Here is a 27269-nt window from a genome sequence, read left to right on the forward strand (position 1 = left end):
TGGGGCACCAGTGACGGATGATGGGTGACGATGAAAGCAGGTCAGTTAACTCATAATGAATTGCATTAGAATTAACCACGATGGTTTCCAGGGGAAACCACGTAAAGCTGATCTGATAGGGTGTATTGCTGGCAATGGAGTAGTTAGACCCGCAGCACTAACTATCCTTTCCCCCTAATTATATCTGCAGTTTAGAAGTATAAAAACACGTGGAAAGATCATTTTATATAAACCTACCCTACACATCTGTTTAGGAAGAAGGGATTATTAGTAATGTGAACTACGAATCCCATGGCTAGCAATGTACCCACTTTTTAATTCTCATCTATCATCCTTCACTGGTACCCTGTCAGCGTATACCGTTAGCCCAGGCGGGGTTACCATTCCATTATCATCCATTAAAAAAACTTATACATCTAGAGGAAAGAGATCGTTAGTAATATGGTCTAACAGCTCTGTCATTATGTTCTTCCTGGACACCATAGATATACTGTCACCAATATCCAATATAGAGAACGGGATGCCTTAAATAATGTACCTACCGCGAATTAATAAAAAAAACCACTGTGGTTAATTCCTGTTGAATTAGTCGCAATGGGCCAATTGATCTGTTTCTGTTCTCATTTGTCATCTCTCACTCGTGCCCTGCCAATGTATATCGATAACACAGGTGGGGTTTCCATTCCGTTTTCATCCATAAAACCTACACATCTACTATGAAAGGTCATTCCGAGGTTTCGTCAAATTTGTATGCATCAATTTCGTAAATTGTTGCAGATCTTACTCTAAAAGTAACGAAACTATCTTAAATAATGCATGTGCAGTGGTACATATATATATATATATATATATATATATATATATATATATATATATATATATATATATATATATATATATATATATATATATATATATATATATATATATATATATATATATTGTATACCTTAACCATATTTCCTTGTGATGAAGGGGAATAATATTTAAGCAAATTTTTTTTCATCAAGTACAGCATAGAGACATTTAGCATAGATTATTTTAATAATTTGGTTTTGATTTTTTCATCAAGTACATTTATTATTTTTTTATCAAGTCATTTATAGATATTTTTTTATTCAACTGAGAATGGCAAACAAGCTGACGGCTCACCTGATGGAAAGTGGTAACTGTCGCCTATAGACATGAGCACTATGGTCTAGCATAGACATAGACACGAGTATACTATGGACATAACAGAGTATACTATTTCGCCTATGATACCCCCTCATGCGTTGCCATTCTTGAAGATTCATGTGTTATTCTTTCGTATCCTGTAAATTCACTGTTATATCCCATTATTTAAACCGAAACACAAGCATGCAAATACAACTGTTTCACGGTAGAAACACGAATAGGACAGAGGTACCTAAATAAACAATTTTTGTGCTGAGTCTCCCTCTGGTAAAGATGTTTAAAAACAAAAACTAAAATCTTCTGTTGGATTTACATGAATGGCATTTATTGTCATTATTTGTATACGACTTTTAAAAGAAAAAGTTTACTCATCTTAAATTTCTTGCGACTGTTCTGTGCTTATAAGCGTTTTCATAATAAATTTGTACATCGCCAATTCAGGAACCATTTTAATAATTATCTTTTAAGTAATTATTAAAATGATAATTATTAAAAAAATTAAAATTTACTATTGTTTTGATCTCATATAAATTTTGAGGCTATTCAAGTAAAAGCTTTTTTGTGGAGAATAAAGTATATATAAATGTTTGTTGTGAAGCTAAACACGTAAACATGTAATATTTGTACTTTGAGATTTAACTCACTCTGGTGGACGTGTATAGTGGTCATAATGCTCTTCATGTTGTAATGTGTTATAGCATTCTTTATAAACAAATGTCATTTTTTTGACGTGTTATGTCAAAAAAATCAATCTACAGAGGGCGCTTTTAATTACCCAGCCACGTAAGTCAGGGTCGTATTTTTATTCTAAAAAATAATTTATAGACATTTATTGGCTCTATCTAGTGAATATGTGAGAATGGTCTAACAACCTAAAAGTGCGTGTACAGTTTTCTTGTGTATATACTTTATATTGATTGCGGTAAGTCTTTGTTCATTCTTATTCGTTTCCGTCTTGTTAACAGTGAATTTGCATGTTTTAATTAATCTATCATAATAATTATCAAGGATTTTATCATAATACAAACATAACTAATTGTATAACTGATGGTAGGTTACGCATTACATCGTGTTATTAAGAAACATAGTATAGAAAGTGACAATTTGTTTTCAGATTGATCAGCCATGTCTAACTTACCACCAAATCCTTACAACAGTACTCCCGGAGCACCATTGACAAATGCCAACCCAGGCCCACCACTATTTAGTAATAGTCAGCAGTTTAATCAGGTGCCTGTAAGCCAATTACCTCCAAGCCAACTGCCACCTGGTTATTCAGGATTGAAACAAGATACAAACTCAAACAGCCCTCTCCATGCTCATCGGAACAGTGGTCTGCAGAATGTGAATAACTATAATCAAAGTGCTAGCAGTTCTCCTGCATTTAATAATCCTGGGATTCATTTGCCCCAGACAAGTCTGCAATCTTCACCAATGCGGCCACCTATAAAACCAACTTCTATGACTCCTAGTCCTAGTTTTCAGCAGTCTACTACATCAGGAAGTCCAAGACTGGTTTCTAATGCTAATCCTTCACCTGTACCATATTCTAACTTTCAACCTCAGTCGAGACAAATTAATGATAATGCACCTCCTCTTATTTCTTCTAGTCAGTACAATCAGCCCCTTGTTAATGGACCTCCTATTCCTTCTCAGCATCCTATATCTCAGCCTCAGGGGCAATATCCCATATCATCAAGTTCATTAAACACTCCCCCTATTGGAATGAGGCCTCCTGCTAGTGTTGCCAACTTTGGGCCACCACCTATAAATGCAGCACATGGTCCACCTCAGGGACCTTTACCCAATCAACCAAACATACCAATTTCGGGCCCACCAAGAAATAGTCCTCATTTACCTGGACCTAATATAACAGGACCATCTCAATTTAGTAGTTCAAAATCCTCAACTGGACCTCCTGTGGGACCCGGTCAGCCAATTGGATTTAATGGTCCCAACTTTGGACCTCAATCAGGACCTCCATCTGGACCTTTAAATAATACCTTTGGAGGTGGTTCATCAAGTGGATTAATGCCTCCTGCTAGTGGCCCACACACAGGACCTCCGGTAAGTGGAGGTTCATTACAATCATATCCTGGACCATATCAAAATGGACCATCAGGACATAGTCAACCAATGGGTCTTCCTGGTCCTCCTAGTGGTCAGATAATACCACAAAATTCTGCTGCTCCACAAAGTATACCACCACGAGCCCAGGCTCTACCCTCAGGCCCACAAAGTATGCCACCAGTTGGAAATCAAATGGGTCGTCTGCCTACTGGACCTCCTCCTAGTGCTTCAAGTGGATTGCCCGGCCCTCCAAGTGGACCACCTGGCCCTCCAAGTGGACCGCCTGGTCCTCCAAGTGGACTGCCTGGTCCTCCAAGTGGACTACTAGGCCCTCCAAGTGGACTTTATGGTCCTACAACTGGACCACTCGGTCCTCCAAGTGGACAACCTGGCCCTCCAAGCGGACCGCTTGGAGCACCAAGTGGACTATCCAATCCTCCAAATGGACCATATGGTCCTTCAAGCGGAGCATCTGGTTCTCAGAATGGGCCACCTGGCCCTCCGAGTGGACCATTGGGACCTCCAAGTGGACCAACCTGTCCTCCAAGTGGACCATTGAAGGGCAATATGCAGAATCGATACCCCCAAATGCCACAGAGTAATTACATTAATCACCAGCCCATAGCAGCACAACAGATGGGGAAACAACACACACAACAGTATGGTGCTCAGGGATTGACCCAGCAAATGGGGCAGTTGAGTGTGACGAAACAAGGTTTTGATCAACTATGGGGTCACCATATGATTGATCTTCTACAATGCAGGCATGTGTTACCTGAATATCCAGAAGATCCACCAGAGATACGATTGGGACACCAGTTTGCTGAGTCACCTAATTGCAGCCCTGAGTAAGTATATTATATATTAATGCCGCACTTTAGCTTTTTAAGGCTCTTATATCTCTTAAAAATATAGCTTTTTTTACTCACTGATAATGTAGCTTTCTATACGTGAATTAATTTTCAAAATTGGTTAAGTTGTTTTGAGTAATAGAGAATTACAAATAAATAATCAAATCTTTCCTCTTTATAATAATATATATTGAGTTTTTTTTTAACATAGGATGACAAAAAAGCTGTCTGTCCACAAGATGGAGACTAGATATGAATAGTACCGTATATATCACAATGTGATGCTCATCATGATCCTCATGCACTGCCATTGTTAGTGATGTTAAGGTGGATTCCTATATAGTAAATAAATATACTAATAACCTGCCGAAGTTTTGAGTAAATAGGTTGATTGTTAATTTTTTTTAATAAAATACTGCCCATGTTATTTTGTTTCACTTATAGAAAGCTATATTATGTCACTAATAATGTAGCTTTTTATAAATGAAACAATTTTCAAAATTCGTTATTTTTGTGATTATTTATTACAAACAAAAACTCTAATCTTTTGTCTTACATGAGTAAACTAATTAGAGAGACTTTCATAATATAGGGCATTAGGGCATTAATATGTAATTACATATTTCAAAATGCCCTTATAGGAAACTGTAATAGTATGTTTAAACAAAAATGTATTAATGATTGAAATTTTTAATCTGAATTAGTTAAATTAATTTTATTATGATTATCTCTCATACAAAATAATATTTCAACAACATTTGTACAGGTGTTGTCACAATAGCACTAACAATATTTTTTTCTACGATTGTGAACAATGGTTACATTTATCAGACATTTTGATAGTATCTGTCTGCATCACATTGATAAATTCTAGTTCAAGATCTATTTTAAAGATTTGATTACAATATTTAAAGGTTGTTAAATACATTGTGAGATAAAGTGTTCTTGTTTAAAACTGCCTATAAAATGAGAGATTGTAGTGCTAATAATGTTTTATTTTGTTCTAATTTTCCAATTAGAAAATTACTAGGTTACTACTAAAATTAATAATTGGGTTTGTAGAAGGTTTTAGTCTTTATGAATAAGGGGTTTAATGTAGAAAATGGAGTCGAAAAGAACCGACGAGAGTCAGAGGAGAAAAGATTACTTTTTTGTTTTATAAAATCAGTCTTTCAGGCATTTAAAGGTTGACTGAAAGTTGGAGTTCTTTATAGTTTAAATTCATCTTTGTACTTAAATTAATTTATTGACAGCTTTATCTTGGACATAGACACATCTTAAAACATCTATAATGAAATTATAAGAGTCGAAAATCTGTATGTCAGCAGTTAAAACATATGAGGAATACCATGGGTGTCACAGTATATTCTGTCATGTTCATTATGTCTATACAGGTAATGAACATTGCCATTTTTATTGCCATTACTCATTATTTCATATTCATGTTAATAACCTTGGGAAGCATTTCGAAGATAACCTTTGCAATTTATGACTAAAAATTGATGTTAGTATGACTAGTAAGTACTACGTATATACATTAATATGCAAGTTTTTAGTCTGGTTTTTTTTTATACTTCTCTCAATTAGTTAACAATGTTGGCGTATCTTTGTCGATACAAGATATTTTTTATTAATTGAATAAAATAAACAAATATCTGTAATATATTAAACACGTTTTTGTTCCTCATAAAATATACAATCAAAAGTAGAACTATATATTTTCTTAGACAAATATGTGTTAAATCAATGATAAAAAATAAGTCTCCCTTTCTAATACAGTCCAGTTGTCAAGATAGATAGATAGATACTCTTTATTGTTTCTTCCAAAAGATTACAATAGTAAACTTATTATAGATACAAACATAAAAAAATTAATACTGAGAAAATAAATAATGGGCGACCTTATAGCAAAAAACGATCTCTTCCAGGCAACCTTTGGATGGAGTAGAGTAATTATAAAAAAGTTATTATGTAATACTCAAAATTGTCATTTTCGAATGATGTTTATTTGGAAAAAATTATTCAGTTTTAATATAGAACACTCCTCTAAAAAGATGCAAACAATTTCAACTTGTATATTATTGCACTATTTTTTTGTTCGTTTTATTTTTAAATTATGTACATTTGGGAAAAATATTCAGTAGTATTAGAACATTCCTTTATAAGCTATGTGGTTCCGGCACGGAATGGTCGCCCCCTTTCTTTCCCGTGAGTGTCGTAAGAGGCAAGGAAACCTAATGATTGAGGGATGGTAGCAGTGTCCGTCTTAAAACACCACCAAAATCTTACTGTTATTGCCAACCTGTCTACCAAGCGTGGCCACAAAATCCCACTGTAGGGTGAATCCTATGTTCAGCAGTGAACAATTTATGGTTGATATGACGATGACTCCTTTATAAGGATACAAATGATTTAACTTTCGCCTTGTATATTTTTAAATGAAAAATATATTATTAATATTTTAATTAAACATTTATTATCTTTACAGCATTTTTCGATGTACAATAAATCGCATTCCTGAAACAATTAAACTATTGGAGAAGTCACGACTGCCTCTAGGGATATTGATTCATCCTTTCAAAGATTTGAATGTGAGTATTTTTATTAAAATCAATGTTAGATTTGTAATTGAGTGTGAACATTTTGAATACTTCTGATTGTCAGCAGTATTGAGCTATCACTATAATAGATACAATAGTGGCCTAAATGGATGTTTCATATATGTATGTATGTATATATATATATATATATATATATATATATATATATATATATATATATATATATATATATGTATATATATACTTATATTAAAATTGCCGTTAATATTAAAATAACCGATTTTGCCACGACTGAAGTTATTTTTTTTTCTGTGAAGAAGAAGAAGAAGAAAAATATTTTATTCAGTGCAATGTAAAAAATACAATATAAACAACAAACGAGAAAAAAAAAATGAGCAAAAAACTGTGGAACACAACCTTACTTTTGTGTTTATAATTTTGCTATTTAATTGTGAATCCAATGGATATATATTTTAAGTCGTTTATAAAAACAAATAAATTAAGAACATTTTAAGTTCATGTATCTTGTTTAATTTTTTTTTTCATATATTTTCAGCACCTGCCTGTTATCCAATGCTCTACGATAGTGCGATGTCGCGCGTGTCGCACCTATATCAACCCGTTCGTTTACTTCGTTGATTCGAAGCGTTGGAAGTGCAACCTCTGCTATAGAGTCAATGACTGTAAGTCTTTCTGTTATTTGTTAAAATCATCAATAAGCAACGCGATAGTTTTTTCAACCAATTTCAACCAATTCAACCAACCAACCAAACCAAAAACCAATCAGTTTTACAACTTATTTGGTTCTATAGTGTATTTATTATTTATACTATATATAATATATTATAAACAAGAAATACACTACAGAAACAAATATATATAAATATAATACTATTGTTGTATTGAAAAAATATATATATAATACTATTGTTTACGACTCTTGTTTAGTTGTTTATATTCCAATCCTCAGATATGCATGTCATTATGTATATTTGTACATGTTGTCTCGACCCTTAATAAGGCAATACTATAAGAATAAAATATCTAGATAATAAAATTGAAAAAGTCAAACATTCGACAGTATTGTATTGAATCTTTGGACCGAACTTTTGGTGACTGGTCCTTGACTAAATATCTGTAAGGGATAATGAGTCTGTGTGTGAGTGCAATACGTCTGTACTACAAGTTTTGGGATTACTAAGAATGTACATAGGTAGCTATTAAAAAAAAATTGTGCTCTTTTAAATGTGGATATGTGTGTTTGTATTTTTTTTAATGGTATAGTAGCCTCACTTGCGCTATCGGCATATTTTTACACTAATGATAATAATAATTTATACAATTTAGAATGGCAAACAAGCTGACGGCTCACCTGATGGAAAGTGGTAACCGTCGCCTATAGATATGAGCAGTACCATGGACATAACAGAGTATAGTGTTTTGCCCATGATACCCCCATGCGTTGCCATTCCTGAGGACTCAGGTGTTATTTCTCTGTACCCTTCAAACTGAAACACAGCCATGCAAACACAACTGTTTCACGGTAGAAACACGAATGGGACAGAGGTACCCAAGCAATCGACTTTTGTACAGTCTTCCTCTGGCTGGCGGGGCACCAGTAAGGGATGATAGATGAGAATTAAAGCAGGTCAGTTAGCCCATTTTGAATCCGTCAAAATGGGCTAATTGATTAAGAAATAGAATCGATCACGACGGTTTCCAGGAAGAACCGTGTGGAGGTCCACCTGATGGGGTATATTGCTATCATCAGACCCCATTACTAGCAATCCATTTCCCCCCAATACCTAGGTAGTACTGACATTTCCACGAATTCAATAATTATGTTGACGCACCGATGGCGTTTTACTCACGTCCTATCAGTTAGGCTTTGTTAGTAACACCATATTTGTTAAATGTAATCCCCACACAAATAATTGCTCTGTCTCACACAACACAAGCTGTATTAGCATGAGGAGCAGGCATTTAACGTCATTGTCTGACACATCATGTTATCATAATGTGTGGATTGATAATGGGGGGGAAAGGGATTGTTAGTAATGGAGACTGAGAATCCCATTACTAGCAATATACCCAACAAGGTCGACCTCCTCGCGGTTCCCCGTTGGAAACTATCATGATTAATTCCAGATGAATTCATCATGATGGGCTAACTGGCCTGTTTTCATCCTCATCGATCACCATTCACTGGTGCCCCGCCAGCGTATCGTGTTAGCGCAGGCAGGATCACCATACCATTTTCACTCATAAAAAAAAATGAATAGATAATGGGGGAAAGGGATTGTTAGTAATGAGGATTAATGGCCTCATTGTTAGCAAGCCTTGTCAGGTCGACCTCTACGCGGTTCCCCCTGGAAACTATTGTGACTAATACTTGTTGCATTTGTCACGATAGGCTAACAGATCTGTTTTCAGGCTCATCGATCATCCCTCGCTGGTGTATACCGATAGCGCAGGCGGGGTTACAATTCCATTATCATCCATTAAAAAAAAATAGATAATGACGCTTATAAATTTTTTTTTACTATTTATATTGCAGTGCCAGAGGAGTTCCAATATGATCCAGTGAGCAAGTCGTACGGTGACCCGTCCCGGCGGCCGGAGATTAAGTCCGCTACGATCGAGTTCATCGCCCCCAGCGAGTATATGCTTAGGCCCCCGCAGCCCGCCGTCTACCTGTTCCTTCTGGACGTGTCGCAACTAGCACGGGAATCAGGATACTTGCAAGTCAGTAACCGTTATATATTATGAGCGACATACGATCAAGACCAAACGTAGTTCAAGGAGCGTAATTTTAAAGAAAGAAGTATAAAAGATTATCAATTGCTCTTAAAATTATTCAAAATTAATGAAATGGACTACTTCTTGATGGTGTATTAATATATTTTTTTAAATTTTTAATATCTTATACAACTTAGAATGGCAAACAAGCTGACGGTCCACCTGATGGAAAGTGGTAACCGTCGCCTATAGACATGAGCAGCACCATGGACATAACAGAGTATACTGTTTCGCCCATGATACCCCTCATGCGTTGCCATTCCTGAGGACTCAGGTGTTATTCCTCTGTACCCAGTAAATTCACGCCATATCCCACGCTTCAAACCGGAACACAGCCATGTAAACACAACTGCTTCACGGTTGAAACACGAATGGGACAGAGGTACCCACAATCGGCTTTTGTACATAGTCTCCATCTTCATGTCTACATTGTTCTAGTTACAATATTATCATATTAGTAAGCTAAGGATAGCAAATACTTTAAATGTACATTATTTGTAGGTGGTATGTGACACATTGAAGAACAACTTGGACCAATTGCCCGGCGATGCGCGCACGCAAGTCGGTTTTATCTGTTTTGACGCGCACATACACTACTACTTCATGAGTGACGGACTTACGCGGCCCAAGGAGATGACCGTTTTAGATATCGACGGTAACAACAAACTGATTACAATTTTCTATCCTTAAAAAATATTTCATATTATGCTTTTTTTTATTATTTACTACCATAAAAAGTTATCAGTGTGTTCATTTAGGTACAAATTAATCAGTATACCATTTTTATCAAAATCCATTGAGTAGTTTTTGAATGGTACATGAATAGTCTACAGTTTAATCACAGTTAGTAAGGAATAGTTAGTAATCCACTGCCTTTGGCATGCCCAAAACGATTACATGATAATTCAGGATGCATTTTCTCGCTAGACATATGGGTTAGATGGCTGGTAGCAAAGGAGTTATTTTTTATTTAAATGTCATCATACTGTTGTTCTTAAGTTCAGTTAAAATAAATAATAACTTGAACAAAAAAAAATATTCGACAATAATTAAATGTTTATTTTTTTCCCTGAAAAACAAAAATTAGATGTGTTCCTGCCGTCCCCGGAGTCGCTGCTGGTGAACCTGGGCGAGCGGCGCGAGCTCGTCAAGGAGCTGCTGAGCATCCTGCCGCAGCGGCACTCGCAGCCAGGAGCGGCAGCCTGCGCGCTCGGCGCCGCGCTGCAGGCCGCCTACAAACTGATGGTCAGTCTGCACTAAATGCACCTCATACATACTCTATACCTGAACATATGAATTTACTGGGTACAGAGGAATAACACCTGAGTCCTCAGGAATGGCAACGCATGGGGGTATCATGGGCGAAACAGTATACTCTGTTATGTCCATGGTACTGCTCATGTCTATAGGCGACGGTTACCACTTTCCATTAGCTTGGGCCATCAGCTTGTTTGCCATTGTAAGTTGCATAAGAAAAAAATATAGATCAAAAATAGGCTGGATGTAGCATTAGCATAGACTATGCTATATATAGTGTGTCTTCGGTTCATTGTCTTTTGCAATCAAGGATCGACGCTAAAACATATAGGCTAGAGGCACATCCAGTATATTTTTATTATCTTCAGCGATTAAGGGTCGGCATCCGAACATATCGGCTAATGTTACATTAAGGGTATCTTCGGTTCAGTATATTCGACGATTAAGGATCGGCGATTACGATTGGGAGTTAGCGTATCATCATATATCAATCATGAAGTACCGTGGTTCATTGTTCATTCCCAAAAGTAGACTGGTAGGGAATGCTACTAGCATTAAGTTCGCCTTTTATACCTTATTTTATTTCGGTTAATATTTAAATAAATAAAATAAAATTAACCAATATTTTATACATTGCGATTAAGAGTAGTAAATTGTATGCGATTTGATATATCGCCGTTCCGTCGTCGAAGATATACGACCGAAGATATGTTGAAGGTGATACTACTAAACTAATATTATTATTTATTTATCTATGGTTATATAAGCAAGATTATTTGTTTATTTTATTTAATACTTTATTGTAAAAAATCAAATGTTTAAAAGGCGAGGTTAACTCTAAAAGAGTTCTCTTCCAGTAAACCCAAAGTGGAAAGGAGCATCAATGTAAGCGGGTAGAACGATGTACAATATTGTGAAAATTTTCAAACAAAGGAACTAGATAAAATTTAATTTAATAATTTAATTCTATTTTAATCTTTATCAAACACAAGGCATGCTGCCGTTGCCTATAAATGTAAGAACAGTTAGATTTTATTTACCAGTGTATTGTACTGAAATGTTTAGCTGTATCTTATGTTGGTAATCCTATAAATAAATAAATAAATAAATTTATATGTAATTAATTAAAAGTTAATATGAATTATTTTATTTAAGGCTCCCACTGGTGGCCGCATCACCGTATTCCAAACGTGTCTTCCCAATATTGGACCTGGAGCGTTACAGTCACGGTGAGTTACGTTGTTTTTGAATTACATTATGCATGTATGATAATAATACAAATTAACTTCTATTTCAATGTCCTCCATACATAAGTGGTTGCCTGGATGGTATATGTTGGTGATAAAACTACAATTGGTGTTAATGACTTCGCCTTAATTGGTTGTAGTTGTTATTGTGCTTAAACAATATAATAATAATATACTTTATTACTCAGACTACAATTTGGTCCATTTTGTTAGTAACAGTCTTCTTACAAACTATGTTAGTAAAAAAGAAAAGCATATTAATTAAAGCAGTTCACTCAGATGTGACCCAGCCGACTAGATCAGCATCTGAAGGAAATGCCCAATTATAGGCGAGTTATATTTATCGCCTATTAAAAAAGTGTTAGTTTAATATTATCACAAGATGTCAAAGTGGCTTCATTATCATCATATCAACCTTTAACTATTCACTACTGGACATAAGTCTTCCTCTTGGGGGCAACTCCGTCTGCTAAAGGTGTACACTGGCGGGGCACCAGTGAGAGATGATAGGTGAGAATGAAAAGACAGGTCAGTTAGCCCATTGTGATGGGTGTATTTTTTTTTGATGGGTGGAAATGGTATGGTAACCCCGCCTGCGCTAAGGGGATACGCTGGCGGAGCACCAGTGAAGGATGATAGATGAGAATGAAAACAGGCCAGTTAGCCCATCATGATGAATTCATCAGAAATTGACCATGATAGTTTCCAGGGAGAACCGCGAGGAGGTCGACTTGGTTGGGTATAATGCTAGCAATGGGATTCTCAGTCTCCATTACTAACAATCCCTTTCCCCCCTATGATGGGTGTATTATTTGTTTTTTTTTTCCAATGGATGAAAATGGTATGGTAACCCCGCCTGCGCTAACGGTATACGCTTGCGGAGCACCAGTGAAGGATGATAGATGAGAATGAAAACAGGCCAGTTAGCCCATCATGATGAATTCATCAGGAATTAACCATGATAGTTTCCAGGGGAAACCGCGAGGAGGTCGACCTGGTTGGGTATATTGCTAGCAATGGGATTCTCAGTCTCCATTACTAACAATCCCTTTCCCCCCTGATGGGTGTATTCATCATCATGGTATTCAGCACGATAGTTTCCAGGGGAACCACATGGAGGTCGACGTGCCAGGATATATTGCTAGCAATGGGACTGGTAATCCGCATTACTAACAATACCTAGAACTTCCGCCCCCCCCCCCTCTTTTAATTTATTATTATTTTAATTTGCTGGTAAATAAACTGTTATAGCGAGGACCCAAATGCGCGGTCAGCGAAAGAGGTAGCGCATCTGAATCCGGCGACGGATTTCTACAAGCGGCTGGCGCTTGATTGCAGCGGCGCACAGGTCGCCGTCGACTTGTTCCTCCTCAACTCGCAGTACTCGGACCTCGCCACGCTCAGTTCGTATCCGACCTTTACTGTTTTGACATTTATTTATTAAAACTTTAATGCACAGTAAAATTCTATGTACATTTGGCGGACTTAACACCGGATGGTGTTCTCTACCAGTCAACCATTGGGCCAACCGAGAAATACGTAGGCGGTGCATTATTAAATAGACGAAAAATAAAGCAATACTTGATATATTCATATAATATAAACATATAATTAGACTAATATAAACATACATATAATAAATACATAAAATATTACTATATAAAACAATAAACTGTAATAGAAGAGCAAATAGCAATCTATAACTCAAACAGAGTCAATGCAATCGATTCTGAAGCAGGCATCATTCTCTAAAATTATCTTTTAACCAATTTTTTTTTGCTAGTCAAATAAAATTAACAATTTAACAAAATTAACAAAAGAACTGTTTAAATAATCAGTTTAACAGAACAGTTAAACATTCAGAAATGTTAAATTGTTTTTGAAAATTGACGCATAGTTGCGATGTTGTTATACTTCGGTAAACTAGTTATGAACGCTCTTAGAAGAGTTCGTAAACAAGTCTACTTGAATAACCATTACTACTATTCTATTCTTGTGACTCTGTCAGCATTTGAACACTTCCTGACTAACTTGTAGCATACGGATCTACTCGTAGCCACTTGTATTATCGAAACTGTGTATTTTGTTTAAATGTATTTTCCTATTAATCAAAGTACAATCTTTATGGAAGTGTAAATGTGTCCGGTGCAGGCGGTATGAGCAAGTTCAGCGCGGGCTCGGTGTACCAGATCCCGATGTTCCGCGCGAACCGCAGCTGGCAGGCGGCCGCGCTGGTCCGTCTCTTCACGCGCTACTTAACCAGGAAAATCGGCTTTGAGGCGGTTATGCGCGTCCGCTGTACCAGGTGACCACCGCTACCACCATTATCGCACCACCGCCATCATCATCCATACTACCAGCACCACCATCACATCCATACCACCACCATTATCATTATCGTCACTCATTACCGCATCACTACCGACACACCACCATCACACCACCACCACCTCAACCATCACCTCGACCATCACCATTACACTATCACCATCACCACCACCACCACCATCATCATCATCACCACCACCAACACCAACATCGACACCACCACCACCATCACCACCATCATCATTCCTAAGTTTCTTTGGACACTGATGGCGTCAAAAATGATATCATTAATTTTACTATCGCTCATACCAGTCGGATATCTATATTAATTCCAATCGGGTGTTCCTTCCGTTATTGTGTATTGGATTACCAATATTTATCCATTATTGGGCCAATATATTAATATTTTAAATAAAAGATATATTCTTATATATCTACTTTTACAACAGGGGAATATCAATCCACACGTTCCACGGCAACTTCTTCGTGCGCTCGACGGACCTTTTATCTTTACCAAACGTGTCTCCTGACGCCGGCTTCGGAATGCAGCTCAGCATCGAGGAGTCGCTTGCTGATTTGCAACAAGTCTGCTTCCAGGCCGCATTGCTCTATACCAGTAGTAAAGGTAAGTAATTTCCTCGTCGAAGGACCATAAAAATGTGTAAAGATATTTCTTAATAAGCTCAGTTGTAGAGTATTACAAAAAAATGTAAATCAGAAAAATAAAGTTCTTTTACCAAGAAGTTTGTGAAGATTCCCATACATTTTTATGTATTTTTGATACAGGTGAACGTCGCATTCGAGTCCATACACTGGCTTTGCCACTAGCTAGCAACCTACCCGACGTGCTACACGCCGCTGATCAGGCTTGCATCATCGGTTTACTCGCTAAGATGGGTGTGTATCTATTTCAAATTTATTAACTTGTCCTTGTTTGGGGGGAAAGGGATTGTTAGTAATTGGATCTAACAGTCTCATTATTAGCAATATATCCTATCAGGTGACCTGTTTTTAGCTAATATCTTGGCCTCGTCAGCGTATACCAATAGCGCAGGCGGGATCACCATTCCATGCTGACTTATTAAAAAAAAACTCGTCTTTGTTAGTCATTGTACTAGTTGCGTTGGTTTGGTCATTTGGAGAGGATGGATGAAAGAAGAATTACGAAAGAGATTTATCGAGCAAGAATGAATGGAGATGTCGGTAGGGGCCGCCCTAGACGGACGTATGTCGACCAAATAGGCGACGTGCTGAAGAAGGGCCAAATTAAAAGTACCCGTAACCGACGAGCGTGTATGACAAGATTGATGAATGTGGAAGAAGCGAAAGAGGTTTGTTTGAATCGAAGCATTTGGCGTTCCATTGTTTCTGCCTACCCTAATGGGAGACAGGCGTGACAGATATGTATGTATGTATGTATGTATGTACTAGTTTATGCGCGTTTTTACTGGTTTTTGGGGTATTTTAGTTAAAGTTATTTTATTAGAGTTTATTTGAATGATAATGCGTTACAAAATTTGATGGTGTAAATGGGCCAATAAGGGCCAATGGCTAGCACCAAAAATAGTAACACGTGATATGCAGGGGCCACAATTGGCTGATCTGTTTGGCATAGAAACGGAGTCGCAACAGTCACAATCATATTTACCATTGTTTGTCCATTGTTAAACATAAATTTTCCCCATAAATTAGGGCCAGACGAGTAACTTCTGTCTATTGCTGCCATAATACACATTGGAGATTGTTATACATTGTCGAAATGAAATTAGCTCAAGTTAACATACGCACAAAGAAAGAGGAAGATGTCGTTGTCTTATCTCCAGGAGGTGACGATAACACAGGGGAGACTTTGTACAAAAGTTGATTGCTTGGATACCTCTGTCCCATTCGTGTTTCTACCGTGAAACAGTTGTGTTTACATGGCTGTGTTTCGGTTTGAAGGGTGGAATATGGCTTGAATTTACTGGGTACGGAGGAATAACACCTGAGTCCTCAGGAATGGCAACGCATGGGGGGTAACATGGGCTAAATAGTATACTCTGTTATGTCCATGGTACTGCTCACGTCTATAGGCGACGGTTACCACTTTCCATCAGGTGGGTCGTCAGGTTGTTTGCCATTCTAATATTGTAATATATTGTGCGTGTGTTGCAGCCGTGGACCGGTGCGCGAGCGCGTCGATGTCGGAGGCGAAGGAGGCGCTGATCAACGTGGCGGTGGACGCGCTGTCGGCGCACCGCCTGGCGCAGAACCTGCCCGCCGGCGCCGCCTCGCACGCGCTGCACGCGCCCGCCGCGCTGCGCCTGCTGCCGCTCTTCCTGCTCGCGCTGCTCAAGCGGGTACTGCCTGCTCACCATTCACCATTACCATCACCACCTTCACCACCATCACCACCCTTACCACTACCACCACCACCACTACTACCACCATTACCACCACTACCACCAGCACCACCCTTACGACCACCACCATCCCAACCTTTACCACCACCACCATTACCACCCTTACCACCACCACCATTACCACCCTTACCACTACCACCACTACCATCACCACCACCATCATCACTATGACCAACATCATCATCATATCAGCCATAAACTTTCAACTGTTGAACAGTCATAAGGAGAAGTTTTGCCAGTAGTTGCCATGCTTGACAGGCAGGCATCAAATGCCTAACTGCAGTAACAACTGCAGTTAGGCATTTGATGGTGTTTTAAAAGGGCGCTGCTGCCCATCCTTCGACCATTAAGTCCTCTCAGACGCCTCTTACAAAATCCATGGGAAGAAAGAAGTGGCCCATTCCAAACCGGAACTATATGGTAACACTACTCGCATTGCTCATGTGTTATCGATATCCCTACATTTCCTTCATCCCTTTAAGAGACTTGATGTGAAGGTAAAGTACTATACAAGCCTTGGCCGCAACTAGGCATTGATGGACTCATGTATGTGTGCCTTGGCTACGCCTCGGCCCACATTTGCGCGTGCGTCCATCAATGCCTTAGTTGCTGGCCGCTACAGTAATGTACTAATACTGGATGATAAAACTTATTGGCATCTTTTTATCAATCAAACTAAACACTTTTACGCCATGAAATTGACTAAAAGATGACAAAAATCTACTCATTATAACGTCTGTAATTGACATATTAGTATAGGGGGTGGTCGAATTTTTTATTCGTTTTATAACCATTTTCATTTTCCAAAATATATTGAGTAAATTGCCTCGTAAAACACTTTTAAAAAAATGTTAATTATTAATGCCAAAAATTTGTACTAAATGTCTTTTGTATTAACGCGCGCTTATTATGGTTTTGCAGAAAGCATTCCGGACAGGTGTGTCGACCCGGCTGGACGAGCGAGTCGCGGATATGTGTAATATGAAAACGTTGCCGCTGGCACAGTTACTGCGCGCCGTGTACCCTGACCTGTACCCCATACACGAGCTTGAACAGTACACATCAGCACCGCTGGAACATACGGACCCCGCGGACCCTAACGCAGATCCTAACGCGGAGGATGACGATGGAGTGCCCGACCCGCCGCGGCTGCATCTCACTGCAGAGAGGTTTGTAGCTTATGCTGAAGAAATTGTATCTTTATAGTTGTATTTTTAACTTTCGCGTTGTTTGTATGTAGGTATTATTTACTTGTAAATGCTTTTATATCGTGTTAAGACCAGAGGGCCTACCATGAAATGTTTTCCGAAATTTCGGAGCCAAACGAAACACAAATTGGATGTTAAAATTACATAATACATGCCGTTTGGAAATATTAAAAATGTTAAAATATTGTTCTTTTGGACTTTTATGATAGGATGTATGACGAACGAAATGTTAAACTCCATTTATTGATCCGATTTTGGTATAAACAAAAACACGAAATTGAGTCCGAAATTTCGGAATTTCATTTCATGGTAGACCCGCTGATTGTGTATTTAAAATATCTTTATAGCTTGTTAATAATATATTTGTTTTGATTTTGGATATAAAACATAAGATCTTATAAATTAAAAATACCTTACAAAATCTACTAACATCATTTTAATATTGAAAACAAAAGATACAATAATTTAATTTCAAAATTTTAGTAGCATTGAAAAGCTCGTTATTCTTAAATAATGAGTTTCGAACGCTCAGGCTGTGAAATGAGCTCCCTGCCGAGGTATTCCCTAGAGACTATAGTTGTTTAAAAAGGGTGTATTAAGGTTTCTTCAGGGTCAGCAACGTGCACGTGACAAACTTAGTGTTCCAGGCATCTATAGGCTACAGTGTTGACCATTAGACAAGCTGTATGTAGAGAATACAATCCTGGGATCTTGAATAACAAAGGCAACGAGCCATTACATATGCAGAAATAATAATTATATATAAAGTTATTATATAAATTGAAACAAATAATTAAAAAAAAACTTTTCAATGACCATAGATGCGCAAAATGTCATCAACCTTCTACCAAAAACTTCTTGTATCTGAGGAATATAGAAGTTTTTGGTAGAAGGTTGAAATAGGAATAAGATTAATATCTTGTATATTCAATTGTATGATTAACAATCAATACGATGGATTTATCATGAGTACTATACGAATTTCTATATTTATATTATTTCTATGTTTATTTTATATTTATATTATTTTTATATTTATGGTCACCTTGTCACCTTCAACACCATACCAGCGCGATGGTATTAGTATGTGAAATTTTAACACAATCGGAAACCATACAACTGAGTCTTTATAACCCTTATTAAAAAATATATAAGTGTACCCTTTACTGTACTAACGGGGAAAAATAGTAAAAAAAAATCAAAACGATATTTTTATATATTTATTTTGAAAAAAAGAAATTGGTATTATTTTTGATACTTTAGGCATTACAGTAATCAAAATAATTAAATTTACTTAACAATGAAACAATGAAAACCCCGGTATCAAATTTGAAACTTCAGGCATTTAAGGGTTAAAGCAAATTAAATGAAAGTATGTAAATAATTTTCCAGAATAAACTCGAACGGCGCGTACCTGCTGGACGACGGCGAGACGATGATCGTGTACGTGTGCCACGCGGTGAGCCCCGCGTTCCTGTCGGGCGCGCTGGGCGTGGCGGCGCACAGCCAGCTGCACGACGAGGCGCGCGCGCTGCCGCGCCTGCGCACGCGCGCCAGCGCGCTGCTGCACGCGCTGCTCGACCGCCTCAACGACGAGCGGCCCTACGCCTCGCCCGTGCTGCTACTCAAGTCAGTATTACATTGTGTTTGTTTGTTTATTTATTAGCCTCACTGTACTTATACAATTGTATCATTATGTTTGGAAATTGTCTTGTTTATTTCCTACATTGTATAATGCAAATAAAGTATACTCATTCATTCATTATTTATAAAAGACACACCAACAATATACTCACAATAATTAAGTAGACAATATGCAATGTTATTAGTTAGTAAAAGAGAAAAACTATTATTCAAAAATGCTTAAATCTAAGTTTGAACAGGAAAAATTTCACTACCAAGCTTAAGGCTATATGTTCTTAGATACTGTGGGCTTTTTTTTTTATTGGATGACAATGGAATGGCAACCTCATTCGCGCTATCGGTATACACCGGCGGGGCTCCAGTAAAGGATGATAGGTGAGGATGAAGCAGGTCAGCTAGATCATCGTGACGAATTCAACAAGATGAAATTCCAGGGGGAATCACGAGGAGGTCGACCTAATAGGGCATATTGCTAGCAATGGGACTGTCAAACTCCATTGCTAACAATCCCTTTCCCCCCTAGATATAATACGCTAGACTGTCGGCTAGCGTATTGTGAGCTGTCGTCATCATATTATCATATCAGCCTTTAAGTGTCCACTGTTAATATAATAAACTGATCTTACTTTATCCTTATCTGTCATCACTCATTGCTGTATCAACCAATTGATATTCCAATGTATACCGACAGTGCAAATAGGTTACCATTCTATTAACATCACTCTATTTTTTTTTATTAATTTTATTCTAATTTAATTAGTATACATAACTCATAATATTGTTACAGGGACAATTCTCCATCCCGCACGTTATTCACGGAACGGTTGGTCGACGATCGAGTAGAGTCCGCATTCTCCTACTACGAGTTCTTACAGCACGTGAAAAACCAAGTGAAATGAGTGACGGGTGATAAGTTAGTGACTATTGTAAAGGACTCGCCGATTGCGCGGCTCAAGCCAACACGCTGTAGGTAGTGAAAGTCCAGCGAATGCCGCTACGCACCAGTGTCACACTGCCCTAGATTTGATAAGTATACTACGAGTTTCACTCGGCAATACCATTCTAAAATATTATTTAGTGATTGTAAAAGTCATTGACTGGTTAGGGAAAGCCAATATTGATTTTTCACTGTAAATATGTTGTTACGGTATTAGGTAAATGGTAGGGGATCTGACACTCAGTGTGCGGATTGTATAGATTGATAAAAATTTTAAACTGACTGTCTTGTTCATAGAAATGTGAAACGTCTAAGCCAATTTTTACTACTGTTTTCTGTCTCTTTCATTCAGATAAGAATTTAGCTAGAAGGAAAGAGATGGAAACACATTAATAGCTGGAATAGGTTTATCAGATGTTTGACGTTTTATGAGTAGGATGATTAGGCTGTTGAAAATGTAATGTATGAAGTCCAAAGATTCGGAATATATAATAATTATACATATTCATGTTACTAAATGGTTGCTATGTCCATTAATATGTTTACAGATTTGCTTGAAGATGAAAATGTTACAGCTTTGAATTGGAAACCCTGTAAGGGTTATCTGATAGATGTCGCTATGTGTTGCCATATTATTTTGTGCCAACATACTAAAATTGTTAAAAGTACTGCACAATCTGAAAGAGCATATTACATTACTTATTAGGGTAATATATTGCATCTCATTTTGGCATCAGATCATATGTTTTATTTACTTATGTGTTAATAAAACCTGTATACATTATATATTTAATGAAAATACAAAATCGTTCTGTTAGAAATGATTAGTTTGCATCTGAAAATATCTATGTTCCTATAAATCGTCAATTTAGCGTACAAGTGATTTAAGTAATATTTTGTTTAATTTAATTATCTGTATTTTTACATTGTTGGCAACACTATATTAAATGATTAAATTATTATGTCAAAAGATTAGAATAATATTTTATAATTTTGAAATATACCAGTATAGTAAAACAACTGTAAGACATAAATTGAGATTAAATAAATAATAATGGCAGGGTAAGCATTTATTTAAATATTATCTAGGTATTTTGGAGGCTTTTTTCACTTAGCAGATTTTTGAGGAAATTAAGATATCTACATTTAACAGTTTACTTTTTTCTTTGCCTTTTTTTTTCTATATCTTCGCAGACAGTGAGTAATATTCGATAACTTCTTTTATTCGAGTTTATTCCTATGTTGGCCTCATACTGATTTTGTCGAGTGAGAAAGAGAGTATGTGTGTATAAAAAAGGAGTATGTTTCTACTATATAATGTGATAACAAAATAATATCTATAGGTGACGGTTACCACTTTCCATCAGGTGGGCCGTCAGCTTGTTTGCCATTCTAAGTGGTATAAAAAAAATGTTAATACATAATAGTAGTCGTGTGGTAGTGGTGAGGGTTGTAACACATTTTTGGTCGTATTCGTTATGTGTTGTTACTTTTAGTTGTAACTTTATAGGCGACGGATCCTCATGCCCTCCAAAGAACGAAACGTGACAATAATATGTTTTATAGAATGAATTTTAAAAATTCAACTCTTTGGACTGAGATTAGATCTTACTATTCCCAGTTCGCAGCCAAGTGTTGATCGCTATTTTTTTTTTTATTTGTAAGGTCATAAACTAAAACACTTAAAAATATGCATTAAACAAATAGGTGTTTAGCTTTTTATTACAAGCACAAAATATTACTTTGATCACTTGTGCGGTGTTTTTTCATGTATTGCTTACGTAGAGCGACATGTAAAGCAAGCACACGGCCCACCTGATGGAAAGTAACCGCCGCCTATACGCATGAATAGCATTACGTAATCACACATCACATAATTCCATATACATATTTATTTCTTGTGTACCCTCATGATCATAATGGAATGTTGGAATTGAAAAACTGAGTGAGTTTTATAATTATGTTTATTAATAATATTGTCCTAATCATAAAAATGTGAAATCTATAATTATTTTAACTGTTATTGTTTTTTCTCACTTTCTTTCATATTGATAATTTGGCTCGAAAGAAAGAGAAACATACCTAATAACTGAAGATATGAATGGATAAATGTGATATGTTACATTTTCAAATTTTCGCTATTCTATGCATGAATGGGAGGTGCTATAGAAATATCTATATATTCTAGTTCTATTATCTATAACCCAATAATGGATATATATGTATATATGTCCAATGTATAACATCTAAATGAAGAACGCAATCGAAATGAATATTAATATCCGACCAGTATGGGCTATACCGAAATGGGTAATGACCTATTTTTCCATCATTAATCTCCGAAGGACGTCGATATATAGATATTGGAACTGTATCGATATTACCCGTACCTAGTTATTTTCACGTAACACCTTCATCTATGCGTATAATAGAGGAAATCCGAAAATATGACATCACCTTCATAAATTATGTTTGACATTTTTATGAATATGGGGATAATAGTTTAGTACAGCGTTACTACGCAGAGGTAGGACTAAGAATGCTGAATAAAAATAACTTTTGCTTTTATATGTAATAAAAACAATATTGTGATTTTAGTTAGAATGTAAAAAAAAAAACAATTTATTCAGCATTCTTCTGGCCGTTTATCTCAGGGGTCGCCTACATTAGGTATATTGTTATATTATCTTGTATTAATAAGTGTTTTTGTATTTATTTTTAAATTTCAAATCTAGGGCACGTCGACACGCCGGCCATAGAGAATATCTCGATTTATTTTAAATCGACGCAATAAAAGTTTTTTGTATTTTTATTGTAATTTATTAGATGTATGTGTATTAAGAGCTGGCATTCACTGATGATACGGCATGCTAAAGTATTCGAAATATCTGTATTTCGGAGAATGCGTGAGATGTTATACAATGACGTTCTAAAGTGCCACGGCTCGGTTTATAACGGTTTCAAATATGAGCGTTAAGGGTTTTGTAATAAGGTTTAAAATGAATTCAACTGATGAAAAATTTTTGCCGTGCCATGCCATGCCGTTAAGCCAGTGGATGCTAACTCTAATCCTAAAACTTATATTGTCCTTTACTTGATATTCCAATGTAAATTAAATTAGAATTATTTATCAAATTATAGTTAGAATGTTTTGTACTGAAATGAGCTCGGTTTAACTTTCATTGTTCGTGTATATGACAAAACAAATCTGTTTTATTTTTTTCAAATAAGTTGATACATTTTGTGTAATCGCTGTTGTTTTTAAATTGATTTTGTCAATTGTTATATGAAACCTGTACATGAAAGTGAGGCCTCTTTTACAGCGGCGGCGCTGTATGTGTCGAGGATTCTAGCAAGACGTGGTGGTTTACGCTATGCTTTTGCCGCCTTTATCGCGTAATATGAAAGAACCCTTAGGTTCATTTGCCCGTTATTTTTTTTTTTATGCAAATTGGGGCCACCAAACCCATATTACAGTATATATACATTTGCAAGTGTGATGCAATATGATGAAGCAATAAATAGAAGCTGTCCAATGTATTTGTATACTTGGTTGAGATGACAATACGTGGCAATGATCAGGTGAGGTAAGGCCAAATTTGAAACTGTTTTGTTAAGCTTGGACTATCGACAGTGTGTTCGAACTTTGTCCAACTTTTTCATGTGTTTTTATTTGGTGGAAAACGAATAAGTGTTTATAATTTATATAGGTATTTTTTGCTTTAATTTAGACATATAAAAATGAAAAATATATTCACTTAGTAAAATATGTTATTGAAATTAAATTATAATACTACCAACATTGTGCAGATTTTTTTATAAAATCAAAATTTGAAAATTGATCTGACAGTGAACTGTTAGAAATTTTCAAATTTCGAAATAATGATTACCATCACCTCACCTGGTCATCTGCAAACACTAGTCCCCCTTGTTCATAAAAACTAAAACCTGCAAACCTATTTGAACTGTTACACTTTCCAATTGAGAATTTAGTGTAAAAAAACGAAAAAAAAAATACAATTCCATAGCTAAAATAGATTTATGAGAGATTGACGTTTTTATGAATAAGGAGGTTGGTATGTTTTAAGAAGAATGATTATCAGCCATTGGCATCATGTAATGGCACCTAAAAAAAGTTTAAAAAGAAAAACTATTTCGTTGGCACTACTGAAGAATAAGGTATTGTGTGCCTCTTGTATCATCTGAAATTCTTACCCTGTAGACTGAAAGAACATGGTTATTTTATTATATATTAAGAAATAAAATGATTATTATTAATAACCACGCACATAATTGATACATTAAGGGTAAGTATCGCGTTGGGAGGTGCCATCCTCTTGACAATTGGTTCGTGTTTTTACGGAAAGGTGGCGTTTTATGGTAGGTACCGGCGACCGCATTTACGAGTATAATGTTACTTTTTTCGAAATTTCGCACCCAAACGAATTCAGATCTTCGGCAAAGAAATTATGTCAAAAAGATACATTTTTGATTGTTCAGAGATTGTATGGTAGGGTTTATAATGAAATGAGTCATCTGTAGGTGATTTGGTTGGGAGAAATCCATGGAAGAAATCCAAATTTCATGGTTGACATATTTACAAAGGAACGTGTAATATGTATGCGGTGATCGCAGATACAAGGCTTTTTATGTATTAATCTAATCAACGTAAATGAAATCAAATGATTAAAAGTGACGCCTGCTCACTCGGATCATAAAACTATAAAGAAATTCTGAATAAGGATTTTATCATTCCAAAACAATATAATAACATACTTCAATTGTGGGATGCAATATTGGCGGGTATAGAATAATATCGAAACAAGAAACATTAAGGGTCATCACACGCGGATCTAGTGACGACGTAGAAACCCTTTATTCATAAAAAAACAAATAACCCTTTCATTTTTACGTAAAGACATCGGTATACACTTATGTGAAGATGAAGTAGATCAGGTGATGAATGCAACAATACTTAAAGACGATGGTTTCTAGGGGAAAACGCGTGCAGGTCGACCTGACAGGGAATGCTGCTAGCAATAGGGACGTTATACCCCATTGCTAATAATCTCTCCCCCGGCAGTAAAATCCTGAAAGATTTAAAAGAGGTAGACATGTTTAATTGAAAGATATCAGAGCTGTCAGGGCTGATTGTGTCCAAATTCATCTTTAATCAAATTTCAAACCACATCTCTAGACGTGGTTTCGATTTTCTTTAGATTGAGTCGTCGGAAGTTATTCAACCTGTTAATAATTTAGTCCATTATTCCGATTAGTGGGAACAGTCGAAGTGCATCGTCGGCTGTTGTTTCACAAACTGACAAAATATACGACTGATAGAACATGTTAATATAATGAAATTGTATTAATGAATAAATAGCATCTGTTAGCGGACTGAACTTGAGAGCCTTGTAACTTGTTTCAATATAACGAATCTAAAATCATACTTGTTTTATTTGCATCCTATACAAATACATATGTCAGTAATTTTGATACAAAGCTTGTTTTTTTTTTTTTTATAAAGCAATGTATGTGTGCCCCTATGTTTGCTCAAGATGAGCTCGTCACATGTTGTGCTAATATAAAAAAGCGTAAACTTTTCATAAATCCTATGAATAAATTTGAAGGTTATATTTTTTTTTATGCAACTTAGAATGGCAAATAAGCTGACGGCCCAACTGATGGTAAGTGGTAACTGTCACCTATAGACATTAATAGTACCAGAATTTTCAAAAATCAATACACAAAAAAAGTTTCAGCCAATTCAATCGATTGGTTATTTTATACCATTTTATATGTGATATATAACTTTTTTATTTATAAACAGATTGAAAAGAACACAAAATGTTAAGTGGAGCAAACCGCAATGCATTAATAAAAACCGCATTTAAATCGGTTAAACCGTTTTTGAGCTTAGTACGCATAAACTTACAGACGAACAGATAAAAATAAAAGAAAAACATTGTTTTGGGTTCTATTGCATTCATATAGCAAATAATAGTTTTTCTTATATATCTTCCATGTACAGACAGAGACTAGTTACGATTTCATTATATGTATTGATTATTACTTAAATATTACACATTAAATGAGTGGACCGATATTTTTTTTTTTGATGGGTGAAAATGGTATGGTAACCACGCCTGTGCTAACGGGATACGCTGGCGGAGCACCAGTGAAGGGTGATAGATGAGAATGAAAACAGGTCAGTTAACCCATCATGATGAATTCATCACGAATTAACCATGATAGTTTCCAGGGAGAACCGCAAGGAGGTCGACCTGGTTGGGTATATTGCTAGCAATAGGATTCTCAGTCTCTATTACTAACAATCCCTTTCTCCCCAGTGGACTGATATTCTGAAATTGATAAATGACACATTTCCTTTACTAATAGTTTTAAAAAGTTATAATTTGTTCCTATATAATATAGATAATAGGTTAAAATTACTGTTACCTTTTCAGTTTAAACTGGAAAAGTAACAGTTGCTTAGTGAAAAAAGCAGGATAATTGAAGTACCCAATTATTTTTTATTTTGTGCAGTCCTCCCTTCCTCTCCAAGTTTGTTTACCTTCGATAGTTTATCACCATAGAAAGGTAACTGTGTACTAAACTTATAGTACATTAGTGTAGCGGTCAGCAACTGAGGCATTGACAGACGAACGTACAAATATGTGTGCCTCGGCTACGCCTCGGCCCACATATGTGAGTCCATTAATGCCTAGTTGTGGCCAAAGCTTGTATAGTACTTTATCATAAACCCTTAAAAATAAGTAAATTATTATCTAT

The 27269-nt window shown here is 36.3% G+C and overlaps 1 protein-coding gene across 1 annotated transcript; it reads left to right on the forward strand.

Moving 5' to 3' along the window:
• The first annotated feature begins 1918 nt into the window (after nt 1–1918).
• Nucleotides 1919–25924, forward strand: LOC113511810 (protein transport protein Sec24A). Its single transcript, XM_052897271.1, has 16 exons — nt 1919–2098; nt 2291–4094; nt 6586–6688; nt 7215–7341; nt 9216–9403; nt 9959–10112; nt 10545–10702; nt 11870–11943; nt 13213–13364; nt 14113–14266; nt 14739–14914; nt 15076–15186; nt 16444–16628; nt 17613–17860; nt 19292–19528; nt 20331–25924. Exons 2-16 carry the CDS (start codon nt 2302–2304, stop codon nt 20440–20442), a joined length of 3972 nt encoding a protein of 1323 aa, XP_052753231.1. The 5' UTR covers nt 1919–2098; nt 2291–2301; the 3' UTR covers nt 20443–25924.
• The last annotated feature ends 1345 nt before the right edge of the window (nt 25925–27269 follow it).

The sequence above is a fragment of the Galleria mellonella genome, unplaced genomic scaffold, assembly GCF_026898425.1.
Source record: "Galleria mellonella isolate WM207_F2 unplaced genomic scaffold, CSIRO_AGI_GalMel_v1 utg117, whole genome shotgun sequence".
Taxonomy (NCBI): Eukaryota; Metazoa; Arthropoda; class Insecta; order Lepidoptera; family Pyralidae; genus Galleria; species Galleria mellonella.